Raw genomic sequence first — 23,082 nt, forward strand, 5'->3', positions numbered from 1 at the left:
TTACACTTTTCCCGTGCTCCAGCATGGACTCTCCCCCTGCTGCAGTGAATATCTGCTCTGCTGTGGAGCACTTTCTCCTCTGACTTTGGTGTTCCCTCTGTTGTTTCTCACTCCTTTTTGTTCCCTCCCTTCCCCATTTGGTGTTTTCTGCTCTTTCTTAAAAATGTTTTCACAGAAGTGCCCCGAACTTCACTGATGGGCTCAGCTGTAGCCTGCAGTGGGTTTGATGTGGAGCCAGCTGTGTCCAACACAGGGCAGCCTCTGACCAATTCCCACAGAGGCCACCCCTGCAGCCCCCCAACTACCAAAATCTTGCCACATCCCCAATACACCAGATTATCCCTTACAATGATCCCTACTCCACTGTTGAACCGAACTCCCTTTCCTTCCTCATTTCCTCTCCTTCATGGAAGTAGAGCAAGCTATATTTAGTACGGAAGCTGCTCAAAAAAAGGGCTTTAGATTTGTAGGAGTTATAAGAAACCTACTGGAATCTGTTCTGGGGATGTGGGAAGGCTGCTGTGGCCTGAACGAAGGCAGCATTATGCATTTTTGACAGTGGCACATACAGGTACTATCTCTATCTGTTGCTTGACTGCACTGAAATTTGCTAGTTCCAGCAGAGCTCACAGCCTTTCCTCACAAAACCCAATTATTCCCAGAGTGGAGCCAGGAATCAAACCCAACAGTAAAGCTCCCACTGAGTGAAGTTGAGTTACAATTTTATTGCTAAAATCCTTTTTTTTCGAAATCCTGCCATTCCTCGTTAATACGCTAGGAAGATGGATTTAAGTATCAGTACGGACTATCACATACATACTTTGATGTAAACGTTGTTATTGCAAGTGTAACTTAGAACTGATTCATTGATTGAAAGGTGTCTTCAATACCTAAGATATGAGTGGCAATTTTTCCTGTTTTGTCCTCAACCTTCATATAATTTTCTTTAGATACTGAATGGAAATCAGAAGTTGTGAACAGCAGAAACTTTGATCGAGAAATTGGACACAAAAACCCTAGGTAATTTACCACCTAGCACAGTCCCTCTAGATTCTGTCACTGTATCTGATCAAAGATGAAAGCTAAATGACTAATCTTCATGACACAGTGAAGTCTATGGAAACTGTTCGTCTTTTGGTAGTTGGGAGAATTAAGGCATAGAGAGATTAGAGAGCAGTTCAAAGCTGCCTGGTGGAACCGGAATTAAGCTATCCGTTAGCAATGGCTGGACATCAGGCTATTATTATATTACCTCTGGACCATGTGGTCCCCATGTAGGAGAGCTTGAATGGGTTCCTTTCTGACTTTTATTGTCTGTTAGTGCAGTCTATTACTAATTCTTTCCTCTATTACAAGTACAGGGTTAGAATAGCAGGCATCCCATGAGCTTGTCGCACCATTTGCATGCTGCTTTTTCTAAGCTAGCATGCGTGAGCTCACAGGCTTATTTGTGGCAGTCGCCCTTACATAATTTGTTTCGTGTCTCTCTCATCTGCAGCATTTTAGTTACACTACAATGTGCCATTTTTAATGCTAAGTTTTAGCTTGCTTGTCATTCTCACAGCACCTGAGGATGCAGGATGCCATCTGGCAAAAACCATCATGTGCGAGTGAAAAATACAACTGGAGAGATAGTAGGACCACTATTTCAACAAAACTTTGAACTTTGCAAAATCTCCAGAACTTTGTTTTGGTTCTGTGGGCTCATCCAAATACACTGTCCTTTATTTGGAAGTACTACTTCAGGAGCGAAAGCGAAGATCTATGTGTTTTTGATTATAAGTCCCAACTAGCAGACTTGTATAGACAAGAGATAATGGAAAAAAGGATGCACAGATGACACGCCTGCTTTGTCTCTCCTCCCCATGCACGCTTTTTTGTTAATGAAAATTCTCTAAGCATTCTCCAGTAAATGCAAATCTCCAGTTGAGAGTAAGAAACATTTTTCATTTAGTGCTATTGCAGTACATAATTTAAAAAGTGCTGCAGCTAAGAACATTTCATCTGAGTGTATTGGTACAAACCAAGGAGACTGAGCGTAACTGTAGAGGATCCTTGCATGAGACAGCACGATGTCTGCAGGTGTGCTGAACTTTAGAATTCGTGCCTAGCATTAATGAGACTCTATTTTAAGTGTGTATTACATGTCATCTTCCTTCTGTCCATCCATCTTATCTTTTTATGCAACTTAGACATTTGTGAAAATAAACTCTGTTGTTTACTGCCAAGGAGATTCTAGTAGTACTACTCAGGAGAATGAAGTCAAGTCTGTAAGTAAAGCATTTCTGAGTTTGGAATTTAATTAACTTGGCCATGATGTAGAAGTACCTTTATAGGGAGAAGATTTATGATATAGGTTTCTTAATTTAGCAGGTAAGAACTAGCAGTTGACAGCCGAAGCTAAACAAATTCAGGCTAGAAATAAAGTGCATTTATGAGCGTAGTTAAATGTTGCAGGAATTCATCTAGGAATGTGATTAATTCATTGTCTCTCAAAACCTCTATATCACCACTGAACAGCTTCCTAAGAGCTGAACTCTCTTTCAGCCCATTATAGGTTCAGTACAGAAAAAACTAGTGAAATCCTATAGTGTGAATGGAAGGTCAGGCGAGGGGATGAGACAATCATATCTTGTCGTATTTTAATGGCTCCAACACTATGAAGTCTGGACACAGTTTCTTGATGGATTTGTTTTCACATCATGACAGCCATTTAGCTCTTTGAGTTTCTTCTTATGTTTGACATAGTACCTTTTATGTGCTGTATATTACATACTGCAAATCAAGAGTTTGATCATAATTCTGGGACTAATCAGGGGCTCTCTCTGTTCCTCAGTGCCATGGCTGTGGAGTCTTTCACTGCTGTTTCTCCTAACGTCCAGGTTGGCAGCTTTGTTCTTTCCAAGGGTAAGGATTGCTTTGTACTGGCTTTGTGTCTGTTGTTGCATCAGCAGTGGACTTTGGTTCTTTCCACAATGGCAGTCATTTCAAGTGATAATCGGGAAGCCAGCCAGCAAATTGGCTGCTCCAAGTTAGACACCGGACCTGAGCTTGTTTCTTTATTCTGCTTAGGTCTTGTGGATAAAATTGATGACTTCAAGCAGCTGAGCTTGTCAAACCTTGAGGATCCACATGCTGATGTTACCCGAGGAGGAGATTACTTTTACCACAGCGAGAACCCCAGGCGTCCAGAAGTAAGATGAGAAAGATAAACCAAAGCAGTGATTACTATTGTGTGAAAAAGAAAGTTGGGGCATGTCCCATTTCTATTTAAACATGTAAAAATTGGAGTGCAGACCATCACATAGGACGACACCCTTAGTACAGTCCTTCAGCATGAGTGCTTCTCTTGCAGGAAGCTTCTGATCCTGCTTCTTTGTCTTCTGTTTTCTTGAGTCTGCCATGCTTTTAAATGGAAAGACACAGGATGGTGCTGGGAGGTGGGTTCTACCTCTGCCTTGCTGTACTGAACGGAGTACAGTGAAATAGCTTGTTGTCAGCTTGTGCTGCCTGCCCTTCTCTGCCAAAAGATGAAATGGCAAGGGATGAACATAGGATCTCTTTGGTGTTAATGTGCTCCTGCAGCTAAATCGTGGGGGGGTATTGCAAAACAGCATTTGAGCTATCCTGTTTCAGCTGTCAACTAGGCCTGAAAAAAGTACAGCTTGGAAATCATTCTGGGTATCCTCTGGCTTGACATAAACGTTCAGAAAAAGTGTTGATATATCAAGAGCGTTCCCATGCAGAGTTGTCTTTTCTGTGATTCTCCTTTGTAAAGAAATCTTTCTTGACTTCCAGTATTCTCATTTGTAGGTGGGAGACCTTCGTGTCTCGTTCTTCTATGCAGGTCTGAGTGGAGATGACCCCCATTTGGGCTCTGCTGATAAGGTGAGTCTTCAGCTGTTTCTGTATTTTGCAAACTCTGTTCCCAACTCAGTAACCGGTAAATATTTTTCCCTTTCTTCCAAGGTGACTGTGATTGCTCGCCAGCGAGGCGATCAACTGGTTCCATATCATACCAAGTCTGGAGATGTCCTGCAGATTCTGTACCTTGGGGATCTCTCTGTGGAGGTGAGATGCCACACTGTACTAGTTAAAATTGGAGATGGTAGTGCAGAAGCAGCAGGGGAGTAAGTTCTCATTCTCCTTCAGACCTGCTCTAGAGGAGGAGATGCTCAATGTAAACATTGGCTTTTCTCTCTCCTTTTTCTAGGACAACACGTTATAGCCTGTGTTTGCCTTCCAGGTTTCTGCACGTTCTTTGTGTTGCAGCAAAATGCCATGCTTCGCCCACTAGTAGTACATAATTTGGCTATAGTTATTCCTGATTTTTTTTTTTAATTTTAAAAAGGAACCATGGCTAAGGTAGCTATATATTTATTATTTTAAAATCCCCTTGTGTTGCTGCTGAACATCCTTTGCTTTAAAGGCTGTTTCTGTGCCTTCTCATTTTGCTTTTAGTTGCTCTTTGGTAGTTTCCCACTTACACATGCAAGCATGTGCTTTTGAAAAGGTCATATGTAAAAATAGTAAAAATTGGGCTTTAATTAAACAAACCGTAGGAGCTATCCTCTCTTCAGCTTCTAATAACAGGAGTTTAGGCTTGTTTGAAATGTTTATTGCTATTCTGGCTGAGAAAGAACCTTCAGGCAGAGCATTATGCTCCAATAAATCCTGCATGCTCTGGCAATTTGGTGATTCATTTACTCCTTTTAGTAGGTTTGTTTCCATTAATGATTGTTTCATGCCCTGCTGCAAAAATCCCAGATGCCAAGTATTTACAAGAGCTCCCAAAAGCAGTTAAAAAGGCTTTTGTTTGGAGTTGAAAGAGAGTAGCAGGAGAATCAGCTCTCTGCTGTGAGCTCTGAATCTTCATTAGACAGAATTTTAGTTCATTGGAAATTAACTCACTACAAATTAATAATTCGTAGAGTACTTGTATGTACAAGTAGTCAATCGTCATACACGTCTTTTCCCATTAAGTGCTTTCTTATGTCTTAGCCATATTCATGTGTGTGTTTTATAGAGCCAGAGGGGCACACAACCCATTTTGAAAAAATCTTACTCAGAATTCTTGCAAATAGATGCTTTGCTTTGCCTTATGCAATATACACATACCTTTTATCTTTTATCTTTTCTTCCCTGCATCCTACTTGCTTTCTTTCATATACCTTTCCTTCAGTCATCAGTGGATATTGTTGTCTTTTCTCTCTTCCTCCAAACACAGTGAAGTCAGATTGTTCCTCCTGATTACATTTACTTATTAGTGTCTTTATTTCCCACAGTAATGTTGAATGTATCCATTAGCAGCAAAAACTCTGTGCTTTCTGCCTGTGGTTATAGTGTGTCGAACGGTGCTTGTTTCGCTGTCTTAATTTAGAAAAATGCTGGTTTCCATTGTGCTGCACTTCGAATCTATTGTAGTGTGCAGCAATACTGTGCAAAAAGACCCTGCAGAATGAGCCACAATACATCTTCTACAAGAGAATTTGTACTCCTAAAATGCCGTCGGCTCTGGTTTGCTCCTAATACACTGGAATCAAGAAGATCTCAAAAGAAATTGAGAAACGGGCTGCATGTAATGGTGTTTGTTTTCAGGAAGTGTTTCAGAAAGAGCATGAGAGTAACACCATGAAGACCTGGGCCCTCCGTGCAGCAGGCTGGCTAGCAATGTTCGTAGGCATCAGCCTAATGACCCGAATCTTTTACACTTTGGGTAAGTTTTTCACAGAAAGGTAAAATGATTTAGAAATAGGATCATAATCCCTAGAGAGGTCCTCTCTTGCCCACATATGCAATTAATTCATTTGGAGGTCAGGAGGAGTCTGGTTTGAACTCAGATTGGATTTGATCTGAAAGTCACTGTAGGCAATTGCAGGTAAACAGGATCCCAGAACCAGATGGTTGCTTTGTGAACATTAAAAAAAAATACACGAGTATCTATTGCCAGTCTCAGAAGATCCCAGCCCAGTGCTTACCAAAATCAGAAGCCGAAGCACACATTGGGCTGGTTCTTTCAGGTCTAACTCAAGGTGCTGCAATCCAATTACTTTCTACACCCGTGCGCAAGTGGTCCCCCAACAGGTCTTAATTAGTAGTTGTATAGTAACATGTCTTTGTGTCTGGTTCTTCTACACTACTGTGAACACACAGTGAAAAAGGTTTTTGTTTATCCTTTTAGCATAGAAAAATGTTGGAATAAAATCTTAGAGAAAAGCAGGATGGTGCCTCCAACTTGTATAAACTTCAAACATCAAAGCTATCACTTGCTTTGTAGCAGTGCGCTCTCTTTTTTTTTTTTCTTATTTACTTATCTATATACATGCTACTGCAAGATTTATTGTTGCCAGAAATTAATTTTTGTGCTAGCATATTGTATCAGTTGCCCTAGACTTGTTCCATAGCTGCAAGGCTATCAGGCTACACTGCCTCTCAAGCCTTGGACAAGACTTCAGACTTAATTTTGGATTAGGATACCATCGTCTTAGATATTTAGCTGTTGCTTAATTATCAAATGCCTTGAGGATACCCTGCTGAAATGTCGTATCCAGTGCTCTTGATAAATAATTTGAGTCTGTCTTTTGATTGCAATAGTTAGCGTGCAAATCCTAGGCATGAATAAGACTTCCTTTTAAACTGTCATCTTGTCAACTGCTTCATCCCTTGTTTAATTCTTTCTGCAGTGGACTGGTTTCCTGTTGTGAGAGATCTGGTTAACATTGGATTAAAAGCATTTGCCTTCTGCGTAGCCAGTTCGCTGTCGCTCCTGACCATCTCCGTTGGCTGGCTTTTCTACCGCCCTCTCTGGGCTTTGCTGATCGGGTTGCTCTCTGTAGTTCCAATTGTGGTTGCGAAATCTCGTGTTCCACCAAAGAAGCAGCAGTGAGAAGTAGGTGATGGGGTTTTGCGCTGAATCCTGGTTAGAAACTTTTCAAGTGCGTTTCTGTCCCAGTTACTGCAGCATGCTTACCACATATCACAGTTCAGGAGTGTGCACCGGGAGTTGGGGAGGGGGCTTGAACATGGTTGTTGAGACACATTATCCGTGAAAAATATGACTATAGGATGCTGTTTGTAGGAAGTCAATGACATGGACTTTGGGGGAAAAAAGCATTTTGGAGCGAGTGTCTGTATTGATGATGAGTTGGTGAACAAGCAGATTTGTACCTCTTACCACTTACTCATTCCCCCTGAATTGAGAACTGGCAACTCCTCACTGACAGGTGGGGCACCTTGTGTATTCTGGAGAAAGTGCCATCTTTATCACATGGACCGTGATTGAATATCCTTAGGAAATACGTGTGTGTACCCGTCTCTGACAAATGCTCCCTCTGCTGCCTTTTCTTACATGCACAGTCACGTACGCTTCTTTGGCTGATGCGTTTGGAAGTTTATGTGTTCAAAGGAAAACACAACTTCATTGAATTTCACATAATACTTAATGCATAATGTATGCTTTTGGACTGAGGATTTTCAAAGTAACTTGAAATAATGAGTGGCCAGGTTAGCGGTGTTCTGAGGTAGGGCAGATTTGTCAGAAAGCATTGATTTCCCCCAACTTTTTAAAAGTCTCTGAAGTTGTTCTTGGTTAAGCATCTGAAATGGTAGCGTGGATTATACCATTGCATAACTGTTTCAAAAATTTAACTTGGAATTGCACTTATTTAAGGGGATACTCAGAGGTCACTGACCTTTAAAAATAAAACCTGCTGCCTTGAAACAAAATTAACTTTTATAATTGAATGTATATTCTGTAAAATATTTGGGGTTTTTTGCTGTGTATACTGTTTCTCTCTTGAATTTCACTTAGTAAAGATAATGAACATACTCCATGAAATTAAATAATGAAAACATTTTTGCCTGATTAGATTTCATAAACTTTAGTGGCCTGAATTTTGAGCTTTATATCATGTTAGAGGAATGCCTTCTTGTAGTGCTGTGATGGCTCATGTTTACGTATTTCTGCTGTAACCAGTACTTGAGCTTAGAGACTACCTTGTGGTGTTTTTAAGTCTCTCTTGACCTAGCTGAAGTCTGGCTTCCAGATGTGCCCTCCCTGCACTACAGTGGGTTTTCTTCTGTAAGTATACACAATTCAGTACAAAAATAATGTCTTCATTTATGAAATCCTGTTATGACCGTCAGGAGAAATGTGCTCCCCGTACCAAAGGAACTTAACTTGAACATACGTAGAAGCAAATGTTTACTACAAATGGTACTGAAATAGAGATCTGAGTTACAAATCATGAATTTTTGAGAAGTAGTAATTACTTTATTAGCCTTAGTTCTTTTCATTCTTCTGGTATTTGAATGTTGTCAATTCAGTCTCATGGCTCTGTTCCTCTGGTAAAAGCAGTAGTAGTGAGTGAAAGGTTATGGGAGGTGCAAATGGCCTCATGGATGCAGCTGGCATGCATTAGCGATACTGCACAGTCTTTCCGCTGCTCCCTAACACCAACTTTTGCTCCATCAATTAAGAATCGCACTCCACTGGGGAGAAAAACAAGTGTTGGACTGCTGCCTTACCAATGATGCAGGAAACTAACCAGCATTACCATATTAGAGATGAAGATACCATTTTCTACAGAAGTGCTGAGCTTTTGTATATTTAATAAAATACAATTTTCAAAAGGTTGGTCTGTAGGCTTATTTTTTATTACATTTAAGCATTGCACGTTTCATGTCCAGGAATAGTGTCCAGCTACCTGGAGGATTAGTTTGTAGCTTCCACGTGAACTAGTTTTCTGTTGTTGGTTGAGATAAATGTGCAGTTGGGTTTTGTTTGGCCTGCAAATACATCCCCATTTTGGGAAGCAGGTTCCTAATAACAGCACAGCTGCTGTCTGGCCTATATACTGCTGTGTGATGGAAGGCTGATGCCAGCCTACCATGGTTTCACTCCCCACTACTGACTACTTAAGTAATAGTAACTTCCTTGCCTCCGTGAGATCATTTGAAAAATATGATGGTTCAACCCGACTGGATACAGCCTCCTGCATTTTTAAAGAGACTGGGGGTTTACCTATGCATTCAACAGCTTAAAATGCTTTTGTCTTACGTAATAGTGTGCACGCAGGAATGATGCAAAATAAAGACAGACTCCTTTCACTGGCAAGAATATCGTGTTTTCCCAGGCCAGGCGTGCTGGTGGAGCCAAGGCTCACTTTCATTGCACGTACACAAACGACGTTTCCATAGAAACAACTGAAGCAGTATTTCTCCTGCTTCCTTACCAAAATCTGACAGAACGTGCACTTGATCTGTCCATCATCCCCTTCTGCTCTGGTCTCCCTTAAAGCGTATTTACCCTTTCATCTTTTGTGTGCTTAGTTTAGGAGAGCTGGCTGCCTATGTAGCTGCCATCTGAAGATGTTACTGTCTCTATCCCTGCTGACTATAAATAGTCACTAGACTCGTAACTTCGTGTATCTGTGCTGAGTGTCCCGTTAGGAAGTAGGGAGTCGCCTCGGTATAGCTGGTACCCCCTTCCGTTTTAAGCAGATGTCAAATTACCGATACCAGCCGGAGCTGGACGCGGCCCTCGCATTCCAAGTACTCATCCCAGGATGTATCCTGCGTATCGGCACAATGACTAACACAGAAGGAACTATGTCCTCTGTGCCCTCTGCAGTTTTACCAGTTCATGCAAGACTTACTTAGAATTGTTCTTGAAGCCCTATATACAGGTCGTATCTACTCCCCAAGCCTCCAACTTAGGTTGCTCTTTACTTATTTAGAATTCAGTAGCAAAAGCTAATGACTCGGAATGAAGTCCCTTAACACTGAAACAATTCACAAGCAGCCAGCTCTGGGATATCCTGGGACCCGATTCGTGACTTCTGGAAATACTACAGGGTGTTCTTATCCTTGCGTAAGAGTCCTTCCAGGGAAACAGAGCTGCTCACAGAAGAATGAGCTGGCTGGAAGGGAGGTGTTAATGGACAACACACTCTTTTTCCATACTTTATTTTGTTCTACAAATACAGTACAAAAATAGAGTTTTTTCTGAACATAATTAAATGTAAGCCATTTTCTTGCATTTCAATCTGTGACCGTGTCCACCAATGACTAGACTGTATTACCCTCTATTTTTAAAGAGACAGTGTCAGTGTAACTCAATTATAAAAATACTGCAAAAGACAGATCAGCGTTTCTATTACAAAACTGCAGGAAAAGCTTGTGTAGATTTAACATTCCTTTCTTAACAGTTTTTAAATGCTTAGGGACTGGATAACATTTACAAGAGCTCTCTGGTTTCAGTGAATTTCATTTCTGACAATGACACTCAGCCAGTTTTACATGTTTTGCTCCAGAACATATCCACGTGGTCTTGATAAAACAAAACTGAAACAAATATGTATATATTCAAGTTACTTAAGAAGACATATTTAACCCTAAGTTTGAAATGAGGACAGGGCTTCTCCCTTCTAATGCACAAGATTTCTGAAAGTAAAGGAAGATCGTAGGCTGAAAAGCCAAAATTGAGTTTTCACAAAAGGCAGGTATTCTTTAGAAAGTCGATTTTCAGATTCCTCCAAACCTTGATTGCATTTTTTTTTTTTACACCTTAGAGGAAGTATTTCCCCTTCTGTGATGATGAGACAGTAAGACCAGAACTCTACCTCACCACTGATTTGGATAAGGTATGAATCAAAGAGGGCGGCGTTAGTAATCCTTTGGCCAGCTCACCACAGACTATTAAATAGCAGCTGCATGCTTTAGTTGTGAGCAAGCAGGAAAAAATGGAAAGGAGAAAAATGGGAAAAGACAGTGCTAATGAAAAGAATGCCTCAGAAAACAGAATTATTAGTGCTGAGTGATACAAAAGAGAGCAAAAAACCCCAACAGCACAAAGTGATCTTCTCAGAAGGTACAACTGCACATCTGCTTCTCGTAAGTCCAAGGATCAAAGGATGAACCTAATTACCTGTGACAGCAAAAGAAACTCTTGATACTGAATTAGGGTGGTCCCCGGTAGCTCAGAAACACAAGTGCACAGGAAGACTAAGTCCTTAACTGGCAAAGGATGCTTTTGTTGTGACTATTGTTCTTGCATCTGGAAACGGCAAAGAAACGCTTGTTCTGATCACAGTTTCTCAAAAGGGAACAACTGTGCTGCTTCTCCTTTCTTTTCTCGCTTGCTCTTTCTGGTTTTCTCCTCTTCCTTTTTTTTCTCTAACTGGCGATTTTGGGGCCAAGAAATGGCCACATTCCCTACTGCAGTCTCTGAACTCGGACCTCCTTCTTCATCAGAAGAGCATCTCGCTCCTTTCTCTGTCTCAGGTGCTGACGGCTCAGTCTGGAAAAAGCAGGTGTGAAAATCGAAAAGTTGCTCTGGAAATCACTCGTAACTACCTCCTTCTGCAAGGGCTTGTCTTCCATCACAGTGACACTTAATGACATAACAAAAGTTGGCTGCTCTGGTTTGGGCTTCTTGCCCAAAGCAGTGTGTTTCTATTCCTGGATGTCAAGCATTTGTTCAACACAAGCAAAATATTTTTGGCTGCGGAATAGTAAAAATAAACCTGCTTTAAAAAGATCATGACTTTCACCTTTCTCAATGGGGAAAAGATTAAGAACTAAAACATCTGACTTCATAACAAAAAGCAGCCCCCTCTCATCCTGTTAGCTACTTGCTTGGCTTGGAGGAATAAATCTAGGAAGGGGCTATGTCAAAACAGAAACTAATACCAAAATAAATGATGCTTTGGGAAACACTGATCTCTTGTTAAACAATAATGAATCTTTCATGGACATGACCACATCGAATTTCTGGTGTAGTTTTTTTTTACTAGTTGCTAGTCACATGCTAACAACAGGAACGAGAAAGATTTTTGAGCAACCACACTCTGGAAGTTCTACACTCTACAGCTGGAAACATAACACATTGGAAAGACTGGAAAAAATCTCTCGGTCGAGAAGTATCATCCTGAAAAAGAAATCACTAATAGAAATGCAGAATACCTTGATGGAGTAGCGTTGCTTCAGTCTCTCTCTGATAAGAAGTCCTTTTGTCAGCAGCTTCCAATTCCCCAGAGCTCTTTTCTCACGCTTCTGTGTGGGATTGTTATTGAAAAATTTACTATTGTAAGTGTCAATGTATTTACACCAACAGAAAATGGAAGTTTGAAGATTTTAAACTGCCATTAAAAAAACCCACGCCAACTTAAATGTGTCACATTAAAAGATTATAGGCCAATAGGATTCTTAAGAGTAAAATGTACTGGTGTCCAATTATCTGCTAAATACATGAATTACTGTCACTTTCTAATGTGCATCCGGACTGTAAATTATACCAGCACCACCTCCAACTTTAACCTCATATGTGTATTCCTCATTTTTGTTTCCCAGCAGCCACGGAAAACTATTCCGGAGTAAGCACTATTTCGGATATCGCTACACGCTTGTATTGCGTCCCACTGCAGCCCGGACAGCAAGCCCAAAATGGGGGATTTGGGGGATGCAGCTAGCCAGAGAGCTAGTCACAGAGCTCTGTGTCTGTTGCTTACACAGCCCACCCTTGTTCGACTGTCCACAGTTTAAATGAAATTTACTTAATAAATGTAACAATAAGGAAGCTGCAAAAGTAATTCTCACCTCCTTCTCCTTCTTTTCTATTTCCGCTTGTTCGTTCTCCCAGGCAGCAATGAGGACCTCTTTATACTCCTCACAGACAACGTAGCCATCGGTACTAGGAAGGAGAACACAATCCTCTGTCAGCTACTAGAAGAAAAAAGAAAGGGAGCAAATGCCTGCTGACCCAGCCAAACCAAAAGCAAGCTACTGAATATTGACAGAACCATCTCTCAGTCTCATAGGATCTAAGTGTGTAACTCATCACCTATCCTCCCCACACAAGTGCAGACTCCTACAGCATATAAATGCACTTCTGTATGCCAGGGCCACTGACTCCACTGCCACTACTAGCACAAAAGAGGAGGGCATGTACTCCTTAACACACGGTATACAGCTTCTGCAGGACATCAAAATCTATCAGCTGCAACAAAGCAGCTTTACATACACTGGGTGCGAGTAGCCACCGTGAAAATCAAATCCAGTAATGGCTTGAGCACAGTCAATGTCCAACTTCCGCGCCAATCTGTTCAGGTTTGGGAGTCTCAGCTGCACACAGCCAATGGGTAACATGGATGGCAGGAAGAGGTAGACATTTCCATATTCATTCCGAGGAACCTGTTATTGCAAAATTAAAGAGAAATGGTGACACTCCTGCTCTCTGGAGAGAGGTGAAAATCCCTGCTGCAACGCACGGACTCTCCCTTCCTTCTGACCTGCTACATTCCACTCTGGTATCCGATTAATATTCACATGAGAAGGCACAAGCCTAGATTTTAGCTGCATGGTTATCTCCTAGTTATGTTCTCTGCCCAGGCCTCGTTACTCAGGCTGTAATGCAGAGAATTAGCAAAACAAACATGGGGTAGGCAAATTAGATCAACAAAATCATGAAGTTAGCAGTCTGCACTGCTAGCACTCATTACTTGTACTCAGGAAAGAAAGGCCTCAATGAAGTTTTCACCATTTCCTCCTGGGTACAGTTACCTCAGAACTCTTAATCCTGAATCTAGACGTTATTGACTGATCTCACCTCTGAAACATGAACTTTAGAAAAATAAAGCCCACAGCTCCACACAAACAATTCCTTTAACACCAGCCCTCTGCCTCCCTAGCTACCTTTCCATCCACTGCTATAGGTGGCTGATAGTCCTCTGTCTGCCAGCGACCAAACAGTGCCAGGTCCTCTTTGTCCCTGTTTGCAGGCTCTGCAAGGCGCGCCTTCCTCGCCTGGTTGGAAAATCCTTTCACCATCTGTGCAAACACAATGACCAAGCCTGTAACACCACAGCAAGAAGCTGCCAGGGATTTCAGACTTTCCTAGGACATCAAAGGAGAAGGCTCTGGGAGAGAAGAAATGTCTATTTCCTAGCTTCAGCATCCATTGCTTATAAATGATAACCCACGGCACCTGTATGCAACAGGGAGCCAGATCCTGCAGTTCATATAAAACGCTAGGATGCCTTTAAAGATGAAAAGGGTGCAGTTCTGCTAGATACCCTTGGGGTGGGAAGAAGAGATAGCTGGGCTTTGGGTAGTATATCAGAACTACAGGCACAGTAGATTCACAGTGCAGCTACCACAAACCATGCAAGCAAGTGAGAAATCTACATTTGCTGACAGAAGGCAAAAAACAAAACAGAATTAAGCTTGAACTTCAGGAGCAGATGTGTTGCACAGGGGGAAGTCAAACCCTCTTACCTTGTAAGGTACTTCTCCAATCCTCACCACTCGAGCTTGCTTCAGCCAAGTGTCCTTGGAGTGCAGCGTGTGTACACAGTCTCTAAAGAGGCCAGAAGGAAGCACCATAAGAGTTTTGAAGTCTCTCCATAAAAGACTTCCAAACTGTTATTCACGTTAGGAATTGTAAAAAAGCTGTATCTAAGTAATACGCAAATGCTGTCTGAGCAGCTAAATGCCTCACCCTGTCTATGCATGTGGCCTGAGACTACTGCTGATACCATCGTGGTCTTCACACAAATTAGCTCTTAAATTTGTTACAAAGATCACAGTCACACATGACAACATGTGCACCACTCACCTGGAGTAGACAGCCTCTCCCCTGCAGTACCCTAGGACAGCAGCTGACTCAGGATAGATCGCCTGATATTTCAAGAGGTGCCTCTTCAGTGCATAAAGAGGGTGGTTTTTATACTCGCCAATTGCTGTTGGTAGAGGTTGATCTTGAAGCTTAACTTGAAACTGTAGGAATTATACAAAGGAGAGTGTTTTCACAACTCTCTTGCACTACCCTTTGTAATAAAATGATTATAGTATGGATCAAAGGAAAAAAACACCAGAAACTTAATCAGATGAGCCAACAGACCAAAGCATTCTTGTTGCAAATAGGTACTTAGATGTGTACCTAGATCTACGTATTGTAAAGACTCTCTCCAAGAAGGGTAATGCCAAACTGTACAGAAACCACATCAGTAAGTTTCCAGCACGGGCTGTCCAGTACTTTTACTATCCAGATTTCTCTGAACAGTGTCAATTTGATATTATTTTAATCTGTCATTGTATATTTCCTTTAAAACATGCTCAATCTGAACATTTCAAGCTCAAATACAAACTTCCTTCCTCATGGAAAGATTCCTAATGATTTTTGCCTGAATGAGAATCCAAGGACTGGACTCCTGGCACTAAATGTCCTGAATAACCTATTGCAATTTACCTCATTTTCCTCCTTCTCGTCTCTTTCCACATGGGGACTTTTATACGGTTGCAGCGTGTCTTCCCACCACTCAGGGTCCACACGACTCTTCCTTGTTGCGGTCATCCACACTGGGTCATATCTTTGCGTCACATCCCTGACACTCCCATCATTGTCAAATCCCACAATATAGAAAAGCGGCTTTGTGGCATATGTGAAGCACAGCTGGGGCTGGCCAATGTTGCCGTGAACACAGTCTACACACACCCACTTGTCCTCACGTTCAAGGAAAACCTCCAGCCACTGGTCTGTGCCCATCACTTTCCTTACCTCCTGCTGTCCGTCATCCTCATCACTAGAAATTATTTTGTTTCTCTTTCTCTGTGCATGAGGCAAGGCTGGAGCTGTACTTTTTGCTGGCCTAGGCTCAGCTCCATATGAATTTTTGGATAGCCTTGATTCTGAAGTCTCAGTTTTTGGGCTTTTTATAGCCGCTACCTTTGACTTCTGGGAGCCCAGTGAGCTCCTCCGCCTTTTAGAGACAGTTTCAAAATCCTCATCAGAGAGATCACTCTCCTCCTCTGAAACCTCAAAGTCCGAAACACTGCCCTCATTACTTCCACTCTCTTCTTTGTAACACACTTTGGAGGCCACTCGTCTCCGGCGATCATTCTTGGGCCTCACTGGCACATCTTTTTCTGCTAAACTGCTCTCTTCATTACTAGATTCCTTCTGTTCCTGGCTGCCTGTAGTGAACTTTGACTTGTGTGTCCTTTCGGTCTGAGCAGTTTTGCGTTTCTTTGGCTCCTTGTTGTCTTCTTTGCTCTCTGAGGATTTTTCATCCTGTTTGGCTTTTCTGCAGGGGCATTTTTTTGCCACAGCTTTGGGTGTTGTGGCAGAGCTCTCCTGCCCCTCAGAGGTAGCGCTGAGAGACTGCCTCTTGGATGAGCTTTTTCCCTGCACAGAAAGAGTTTAGGTCACTCTTATTACCATGGCTAAGAATATGTTAAAAAAAAGACTGAAATCAGCACGAGGTGCATGCAGACCAAAGGTTGGCCACCGTGGTAAATCTGCATGTCTCAGGGACTTGAAAACTTCAGGCAAATGGCTGAAGAGAGATGTACTCAAGCAGCAAGTGTTTGCTGTCTAAGTTTTAAAGAAATTTAAAACCATTGAAGCATAAGAAGTCTTTGCTGAAACACACAAAATGGGTGGTTTTTTTAAAGGAGAAACCTAAAAATTAAGGGTTTGTGTCTTCTGCACTGTAGACAGAACATTGTCATCACCCTGGTTCATGCAGTAAGCGATTCACTTCAAGCTGCAACAGCCAGAAAGTTTCTTCAATCCTGCTCTCTAAACCAGTGACCTATTCCTTATTCCACACACGCAACAAAATCTACCTTTGCTCTTGTCTCCTTGAGAGGAATAGGCTGAAAAGACAGCACGAGGCGACACAGCAGCTGCAATGCTCGCAGAATAATTAAAAATATCTGCAAAAGCAAAAATAAAGCATGTTTAACCTTTTTTCAAGGTATATAAAAAAAATTCTTGAAACTCTTTTACAATCTGGGTTCTGTCACAAATCATTTTCATTCCTACCTTTCACCCAGTGCTGTATACACTGGCACAGATGTGTACGTAGCCCAGCTGCTATAGTATTAAAGCACCGCACAGTCTTCTCTGGCTCTTACTTATGCTACTGCTGTGGCAGGGGTACTGCTGTTAACTCACAGATGAGGAATCAATTCCTAAAGAGGCTAAATGAACCATCCTGCTGGAGCAGACGCAGTAATTCAACCAAATCCCATCTACCCTATCAGTCTCTCATTCTTGAGGAAAACTGAGTAACATGACTCTCAATCTTGCCTCCCAAAGATGGCCAAAGCCAACCACATACCATCAGCTGAACCCAGCAGAAACACCAGCCATTCAGAGAACGTCATTACAGTCACAGAGTGGCTAATAGCTGTGACCTGGCAACTGCCTTCCTGCATGGGACTCAACTGACGCTGCCTAAGCAAGGCTTGCTTTGTCTTTTCCTCCTGTCCGGGGAAGTGACATCTCTGCATTTCCACGGTTTCCAAGCCACCACAACTGCTTCCTGTTTTGCAGCAGACAAGCTGCAACATCCCCCTTTATCAGCAACAGGGCAGAGCTGCAAGCCGTGCACCTACCTGCAAAGCAGCAGCTCATTTCTGCTCTTTCAAATGTCCCCTGTCAATTTGATCTTCTGTGTTTCCCCCTCCCTCGGTTGTTTTACCAAAATCTCCATGTGACTTGAACCAACTGACTCCACTTCTTCCCTTAATCCAATTCCACCACAAAATGACTGTAAAGTTGAAGTCCTTTTGAAGCCTTGGCCTCGGGCTGCTCTAAATCAAAGCTCAATTCCTTTGGCCTTCAGTGGTGCCTCATAGTAACAACCTTCTAACTCAAAGATCTGTAAAGAGTTTCTCTGGCTGCAAGTAAGCCCAAGAATTTCCTCACTCAAATTAGTGTTTCAGAAGAAACCTATTAAGCTGGTTTGCTTTGATCTACACTGCTAAAGCAATAAAAAGAAGGTAAAGCATACTTAAGAACAAGTAGCTCTATACGCTCTACCTAAAGCCATCCACAGCAGAACATGGAGCGCGCAGTGACACCAACCAGAACTAGAGGCTCCAGTTAGGCACAGTTTCAAATTGAATAATTTAATCACAGGACTCCAGATAAAAATACAACAACAACAAAAAAAGCCACAGAATCACCCAAGTCACCAATTTGTTTTCTCCAAATCCATCCCTCAAACACCACTTTGTGCATGACCTGACAGCACTGCAGCACTGATCTAGCATGCAAACTCAGCAACCAACCCTGCACTTCCCAGTCACTTACATGAACCAACTCTTCATCATCTCGTGCGGCATAGATGGCAAAGCGCCTCTCCAAGGTCGACTGAAGGGGCTCTCCTTTTTCAGTGGAAAGCTCATCATTGACGGTGAAGGTTCCAACAAACCTGAAATATGAAACACCTACTTATTGTCTAGTGTTTGTGACTGTATTCTTAAACTTCATAGTTCATCATTTCCTTCTGTGAAAAGGACAGACTCTCAGCCTTGTATTTAAAATCAGAAAAATCACTGAAAATTGGTAATTACATTTACCCCTCTCCCTGAACCCTGGCTCTACATTCTACGTGACAGCATGATTAGGAGAGAGAGTTTTACCATTTCACCAAGTTGGAAAGGTAGAGAAGGTCCACTTGGCCTGCAGACACTTTTGTGAAGTGGGTGGGGATGACGGATAGACCAATGGCATGAAGATCTGGCTGGCTGCAGATCCTGTTCCTATAGAAACCATTTGCTAATAAACACAAGAGATGAACCTGAGAGAAAAAAGTTTCTATAGTGAGTTTACAAGAGATTTTCTTTGCTGGAACTATTGTCCATGGTATAGACGAGGAAGGCTTTACTGCTCCTTTTAACAGACGGGCACCAATGAAGCCTCCCAAGCATACACAGAGTGGACACAGGGCTGTCTTCAGATCATCATCAGAAGACAGTAAAGCCTTGAAGCCCCTATTAGTGTCTCCTGCTCTACATGACCGACAGTTTAACCCCAACAGAATGAGCAGATACACACTCAATGGAGACAAATACACCCTACTCACATCTGCTTTGATTTAGAATCTTACTAATGCAGTCACTGATGTTTCTAACTTACAGTTTAGCAGAAGTCTAATGAGCATTTGTCAGGACTACAGCCTTTTTATTTTTTCACTACTAGCCACGGCTAGTATTTGATCAAATTATTTGATCAAAATTAGTTAGTCTTCATTATGAATCAGTTCAGACATATTTATGCTCAGTTTTTTCTCTGCCAGGTTTCTCTGTGACCAATACCTTATGTGTGTCCTCACGAACCTCCTTGCTGAAACGTTTCATCATTCTCCGAAGATACATCTCAAACTCGGCTCTTCTTTTTTCTCTGCATAAGATTACAAAAGAAATGGATGTTGAGGGTTTTCTATGGACCTGCCTTTCTAGATTGCTGAATTGGATCAGTTCACAAAGAGAATCCATCCCAGAAAATCTTCTGTGCATCCTTACAAAAGTTTAGTTACCGGCTATGTGAATAGGCATACAGGCTGCACATGACTGATAAACTGTGAACTCCACATACCCAACTACTGAGAGCTTGGGTATATTCAGATGGCCTAAATTCCACCTAACTTTATGTGCCTACAGTTTCCTACCTGACAGCTTTGGACAGCTCCATATTAAAGTTATAATTCACTGTCTGAATTGTTTGACTTTTAGATTACTGCTAGCATTCCATTCAGATTCCTGGAAAAATGGTTTTCTCTTCCTTGATGAAGTCTTTTAACTTAGAGGCAACAGATATTCTGGTTGCTTTGTTATGAAGGGCTGGCCTGGGACAGTGCCCACCCTGTAACCGCATGAGATATCATCAAGCCTCCAGCCGCCACACAAAGAAAGCCTTTCTTGGTATAATGCTCCCAGCTGCCAAGGACATTCATTCGACCCACCTATTCACACCTCAGGTACGGGCACACAGAGGCTTCCACCTGAGCTGTTAAGATATCTGCAGTGCAACAACGCCATTCACCCACAGCTCTCCTTGAAGAGAGCTACTACTGTTCCTGGTTTGGAAATGTAGATATTAAAGCACAATGAAGTTAGAGGCTTGATTTTCAAGGAAGCTGAAAAACCTCCATTCCCACCAACTTCCACTGAAGATTTTTGGTAAAATTGTTAAAATTTATTATTATGGTAAAAATTTTAAAATTTGGTAAAACTGTTCTCCATCCCATGACCTCGCATCATTCCAACTCAACTGTGCATTCCACAGTCTGCACAAAGTGGGGATTTCCACCCAGAACTGAGCAAGTCAGTGACAGTCAAAACTTAGCGTATTTTTAACTTCATCCTGTAACAGCCCTCCACTGCCTCCCCTGTTCTTACCTCCTCTCTCTTTTCTTCACCTGCTCTGGGGTTTCAATCTCTATCTCGACAGGATTTCTTGGCAGCACCACTGCCGGAAGAACAGCAGCTTCTTCTAACTCATCTGTGGCAGGTTCCTGGAGTTCTGGAAAAACAAAATATTACTAAATGATAAGTAAACATGGAATAGATGCTCCAGGGAGGTCTGACAAGGGGGTAAGACCCTACCTATCCTTCTCAAGTGTTCAAACAACCTACAAACAGAACATCCCCAGTAATTACCAGCTCCTGGATCTTCCATAAAACTGTGTGTGCTCAGTTATTTCAAATAACTGTGGGATGCCAGTCACCTGCTGTTGAGGAATCAGCTCAGCACAGTCTAATGGCAAGTGACTGCCATAGGCAAACTGACAAACAGGAAAAAGGTGAATGAAGCAGATGTGACGTGAAGGCTACTTGTAGAGCAGCAAAGAAAAAAACTGACAACTGTTCACTTTAGAAGGCATAAATCTGTAGCAGCAAAACACGAAGATTACGATCATCATGATTCTTCTCACAGTTTGTTGATGGCCACCTAATCAAACAGCTCAGTTGGTTTCATCTTCACTCTCCTTTACTAGGAAGTCGCAGTTTTGAATCTTCAAACCGACTCATTCTTAGCTGCTCAATATTAGGCAACACAAACAGCTGAGGAAGTGCTTTGTGCATGGTAGCATAATTTTAACATAAGCCAACAAATAGTCAAATTCAAGGCACTACCATCAGGTCAGTAGTTGTCTGGGGTTTTTCTACTTTGGAACCATTCTAAAAGCATTGGGAGATATGAGCTTTTAAAGATACAGATATGCACATGGAGCATACTTTAGGTATACAGAGTATATACATTTACCTGAATCCAAATGAGAAATGGTTCAAAAATCAAATTACCAAAAAAAAAGTGTGTAAGAATATTTACTCCTTAAAAAGAATAAACACGCAATTGTTACCTTCCACGTCTTCCCATTCATCTTCACTTTCATCATCATCATCGTCAGTATTGTCTTCATCCATCTCTTTTTTAACAGGAAATTCTCTCTTCAACTTTATCTCCTTCTGAGGGGGCTTCAGCGAGTCACTGTTAAAATTATCAAAATGGCTTCAGCATCAGGAAGTGTAGGTGCTTGTTTATTTAAGAAAAATAGAGAAAGAACACACTAAAAATAGGGAAATAAATGAAGCATGACCTCTGCATCAGTAACAACACATTGAGTATTTGACAATTAAACCACAGACACCTTCTCTGTAAGGGAAACCACCTTTGCCATAAATAAGCACGGGGTCAATGGAGCAACACTTTTTCAGTGCAAACTTAGGTCCTGGTTCTGCAAGGATGTTTAGGAAGATCCCTGAACCTACAAAAGGCCCCATCCTTTAGAACAGCTTGTACAAATCAGTCCTTGGAGAAATGGTTCACTGAATCATTTGTTCTTACTGAACCTTCAGAGTGTACTGAAATTGGAGCTGTTTCTCTTTCACTACACTAATACCCAAGGCTCTGGCTGGCCAGTGAAATGAGACCAATCAGCTTAATTTCTCTTTATTAATTCATTCTATAGCAATCTCCATGGGCAGACCATGCTGATATTATATTTGGATTCCAAAAAACACCAGAGAATGATATGTTTAAAGATTTCTGCTCATCATTTTAAACCCAAATCTCAGGCCAACATTTCTATTCATGCTGGATTCCATAAAGCTTCCCTAGTCCCACGTAAAAACTATAACAAATGGAATAAAATTTTATATTTAAACCACTGAATTTGAAAAGGCTTACATAATTGCTTCCCATACAGACCATCTTCCTCAGGACTGACTCTGCAGTGAATAAGACGGTACTTCTGTCCAGCTGTGTGACACAAATGTACTAAATTGGACTGATAACCTAAAATAAACTGCTCACATGCACATATGCAGCACTGGACCCTAAACAAATAAGATGTAACCATGAACAGAGAGCTCCTATAGACTCGAATGATAATAAGTAAACTTACCTGCAAGTTTCCTCTTTGTTACGATTACCTTTATTTCTAGTAATTTTTTTATTTTCTTTTATTAGTGATTTTGCCCGTTTTTGTTTTGAAGGCTTATTTGCTGAGTTGGAAACTCCAGTATCGCAATCTTCTTCCTTCTTCCTAGCCAGAGCTTTTGAGTCGTTCTTCTTTATACTGGGCTTTTCCTCTTCAAAATCATCTGCATGGGACAGAAGAAAGGAAGATACCTTAAAGGATGAAGTCTTATCTCCATGGCAATCAGAAACAATACCTCCACGGACTTCATTAGAGCCAGCCACAGAAGAAAGTGAGCACTCACGATGATGAGCATATCATTGTTTCTGAATAAATAGGTAAGAATTGAACAACAAGACCTTTTTAAGGAAAATACTCATAATAATGTAATGCACAAGAAGTACATAAAGATTCCTGTAATCCTACCAATGGAGTCTGCTGGAAAACAAGCATCGTACTTGCCACTCACAAGAGATTATTGTTTTGTGAAGCTGCTCTGGAGAACTTTTTTCAGGGCACCTCCTGGGACACGGACCCGCATGTCACGGCCGCCGCCGGCCGCCGCCAGGGGTGCCCCCAGCCCCGCCACGGCTGAGGTGAGTCAAACCCTCTCCGGGTCGCTCGGTGCCCGATTTTCAGCCTTTGTCAGTGCTTCCAGACAGCGCGTGGGCCCCGCCGGACATTTCACACACGGATTTAAACCCCCGTTTTCTGCGTGAATCGCCCCGCCCTCCGGCACTGTGGAGAAGAGTGATCCACGCCTCCAGCCTGAGGTCGCAGCCCTTTCCCTCACGGGGGCTGCCGAGGTCCAGCGCTGCCCTAAAAGCGAGCTGACACTCGCCGCTCCCTAGCTCCCCCGCAATGCCAG

At 42.0% G+C, this 23,082-nt stretch overlaps 3 protein-coding genes across 3 annotated transcripts in view; 2 read left to right on the plus strand and 1 right to left on the minus strand.

The window, feature by feature from the left end:
- Positions 1–8,491, plus strand: part of TMEM43 (transmembrane protein 43) — a 15,449-nt gene extending 6,958 nt beyond the window's left edge. The window contains exons 6-12 of the mRNA XM_009329930.1: positions 951–1,020; positions 2,837–2,907; positions 3,073–3,194; positions 3,814–3,888; positions 3,970–4,071; positions 5,599–5,716; positions 6,684–8,491. Of these exons, the coding sequence (XP_009328205.1) occupies positions 951–1,020; positions 2,837–2,907; positions 3,073–3,194; positions 3,814–3,888; positions 3,970–4,071; positions 5,599–5,716; positions 6,684–6,886 (761 nt within the window). The 3' untranslated portion in view covers positions 6,887–8,491. The remainder of the gene's footprint in view (positions 1–950; positions 1,021–2,836; positions 2,908–3,072; positions 3,195–3,813; positions 3,889–3,969; positions 4,072–5,598; positions 5,717–6,683) is intronic.
- A 1,468-nt stretch (positions 8,492–9,959) lies between these two features.
- Positions 9,960–22,393, minus strand: XPC (xeroderma pigmentosum, complementation group C). Its single transcript, XM_009329931.1, has 15 exons — positions 22,200–22,393; positions 21,156–21,283; positions 20,191–20,314; positions 19,108–19,192; positions 18,433–18,590; positions 18,101–18,221; positions 16,627–16,716; positions 15,248–16,183; positions 14,615–14,775; positions 14,275–14,356; positions 13,693–13,827; positions 13,022–13,191; positions 12,598–12,691; positions 11,965–12,054; positions 9,960–11,299 (listed from the first exon to the last, which is right to left on the minus strand). The coding sequence occupies exons 2-15, from the start codon at positions 21,217–21,219 to the stop codon at positions 11,087–11,089; spliced, it is 2,523 nt and encodes an 840-aa protein (XP_009328206.1). The 5' UTR covers positions 21,220–21,283; positions 22,200–22,393; the 3' UTR covers positions 9,960–11,086.
- Positions 22,394–22,753: 360 nt separating this feature from the next.
- LSM3 (LSM3 homolog, U6 small nuclear RNA associated (S. cerevisiae)) overlaps positions 22,754–23,082 on the plus strand; it is a 3,959-nt gene continuing 3,630 nt past the window's right edge. The window contains exon 1 of the mRNA XM_009329946.1: positions 22,754–22,810. Coding sequence (XP_009328221.1) covers positions 22,754–22,810 — 57 coding nt within the window. The remainder of the gene's footprint in view (positions 22,811–23,082) is intronic.

This window comes from Pygoscelis adeliae, unplaced genomic scaffold (assembly GCF_000699105.1).
Source record: "Pygoscelis adeliae isolate BGI_AS28 unplaced genomic scaffold, ASM69910v1 Scaffold208, whole genome shotgun sequence".
Classification (NCBI taxonomy): domain Eukaryota; kingdom Metazoa; phylum Chordata; class Aves; order Sphenisciformes; family Spheniscidae; genus Pygoscelis; species Pygoscelis adeliae.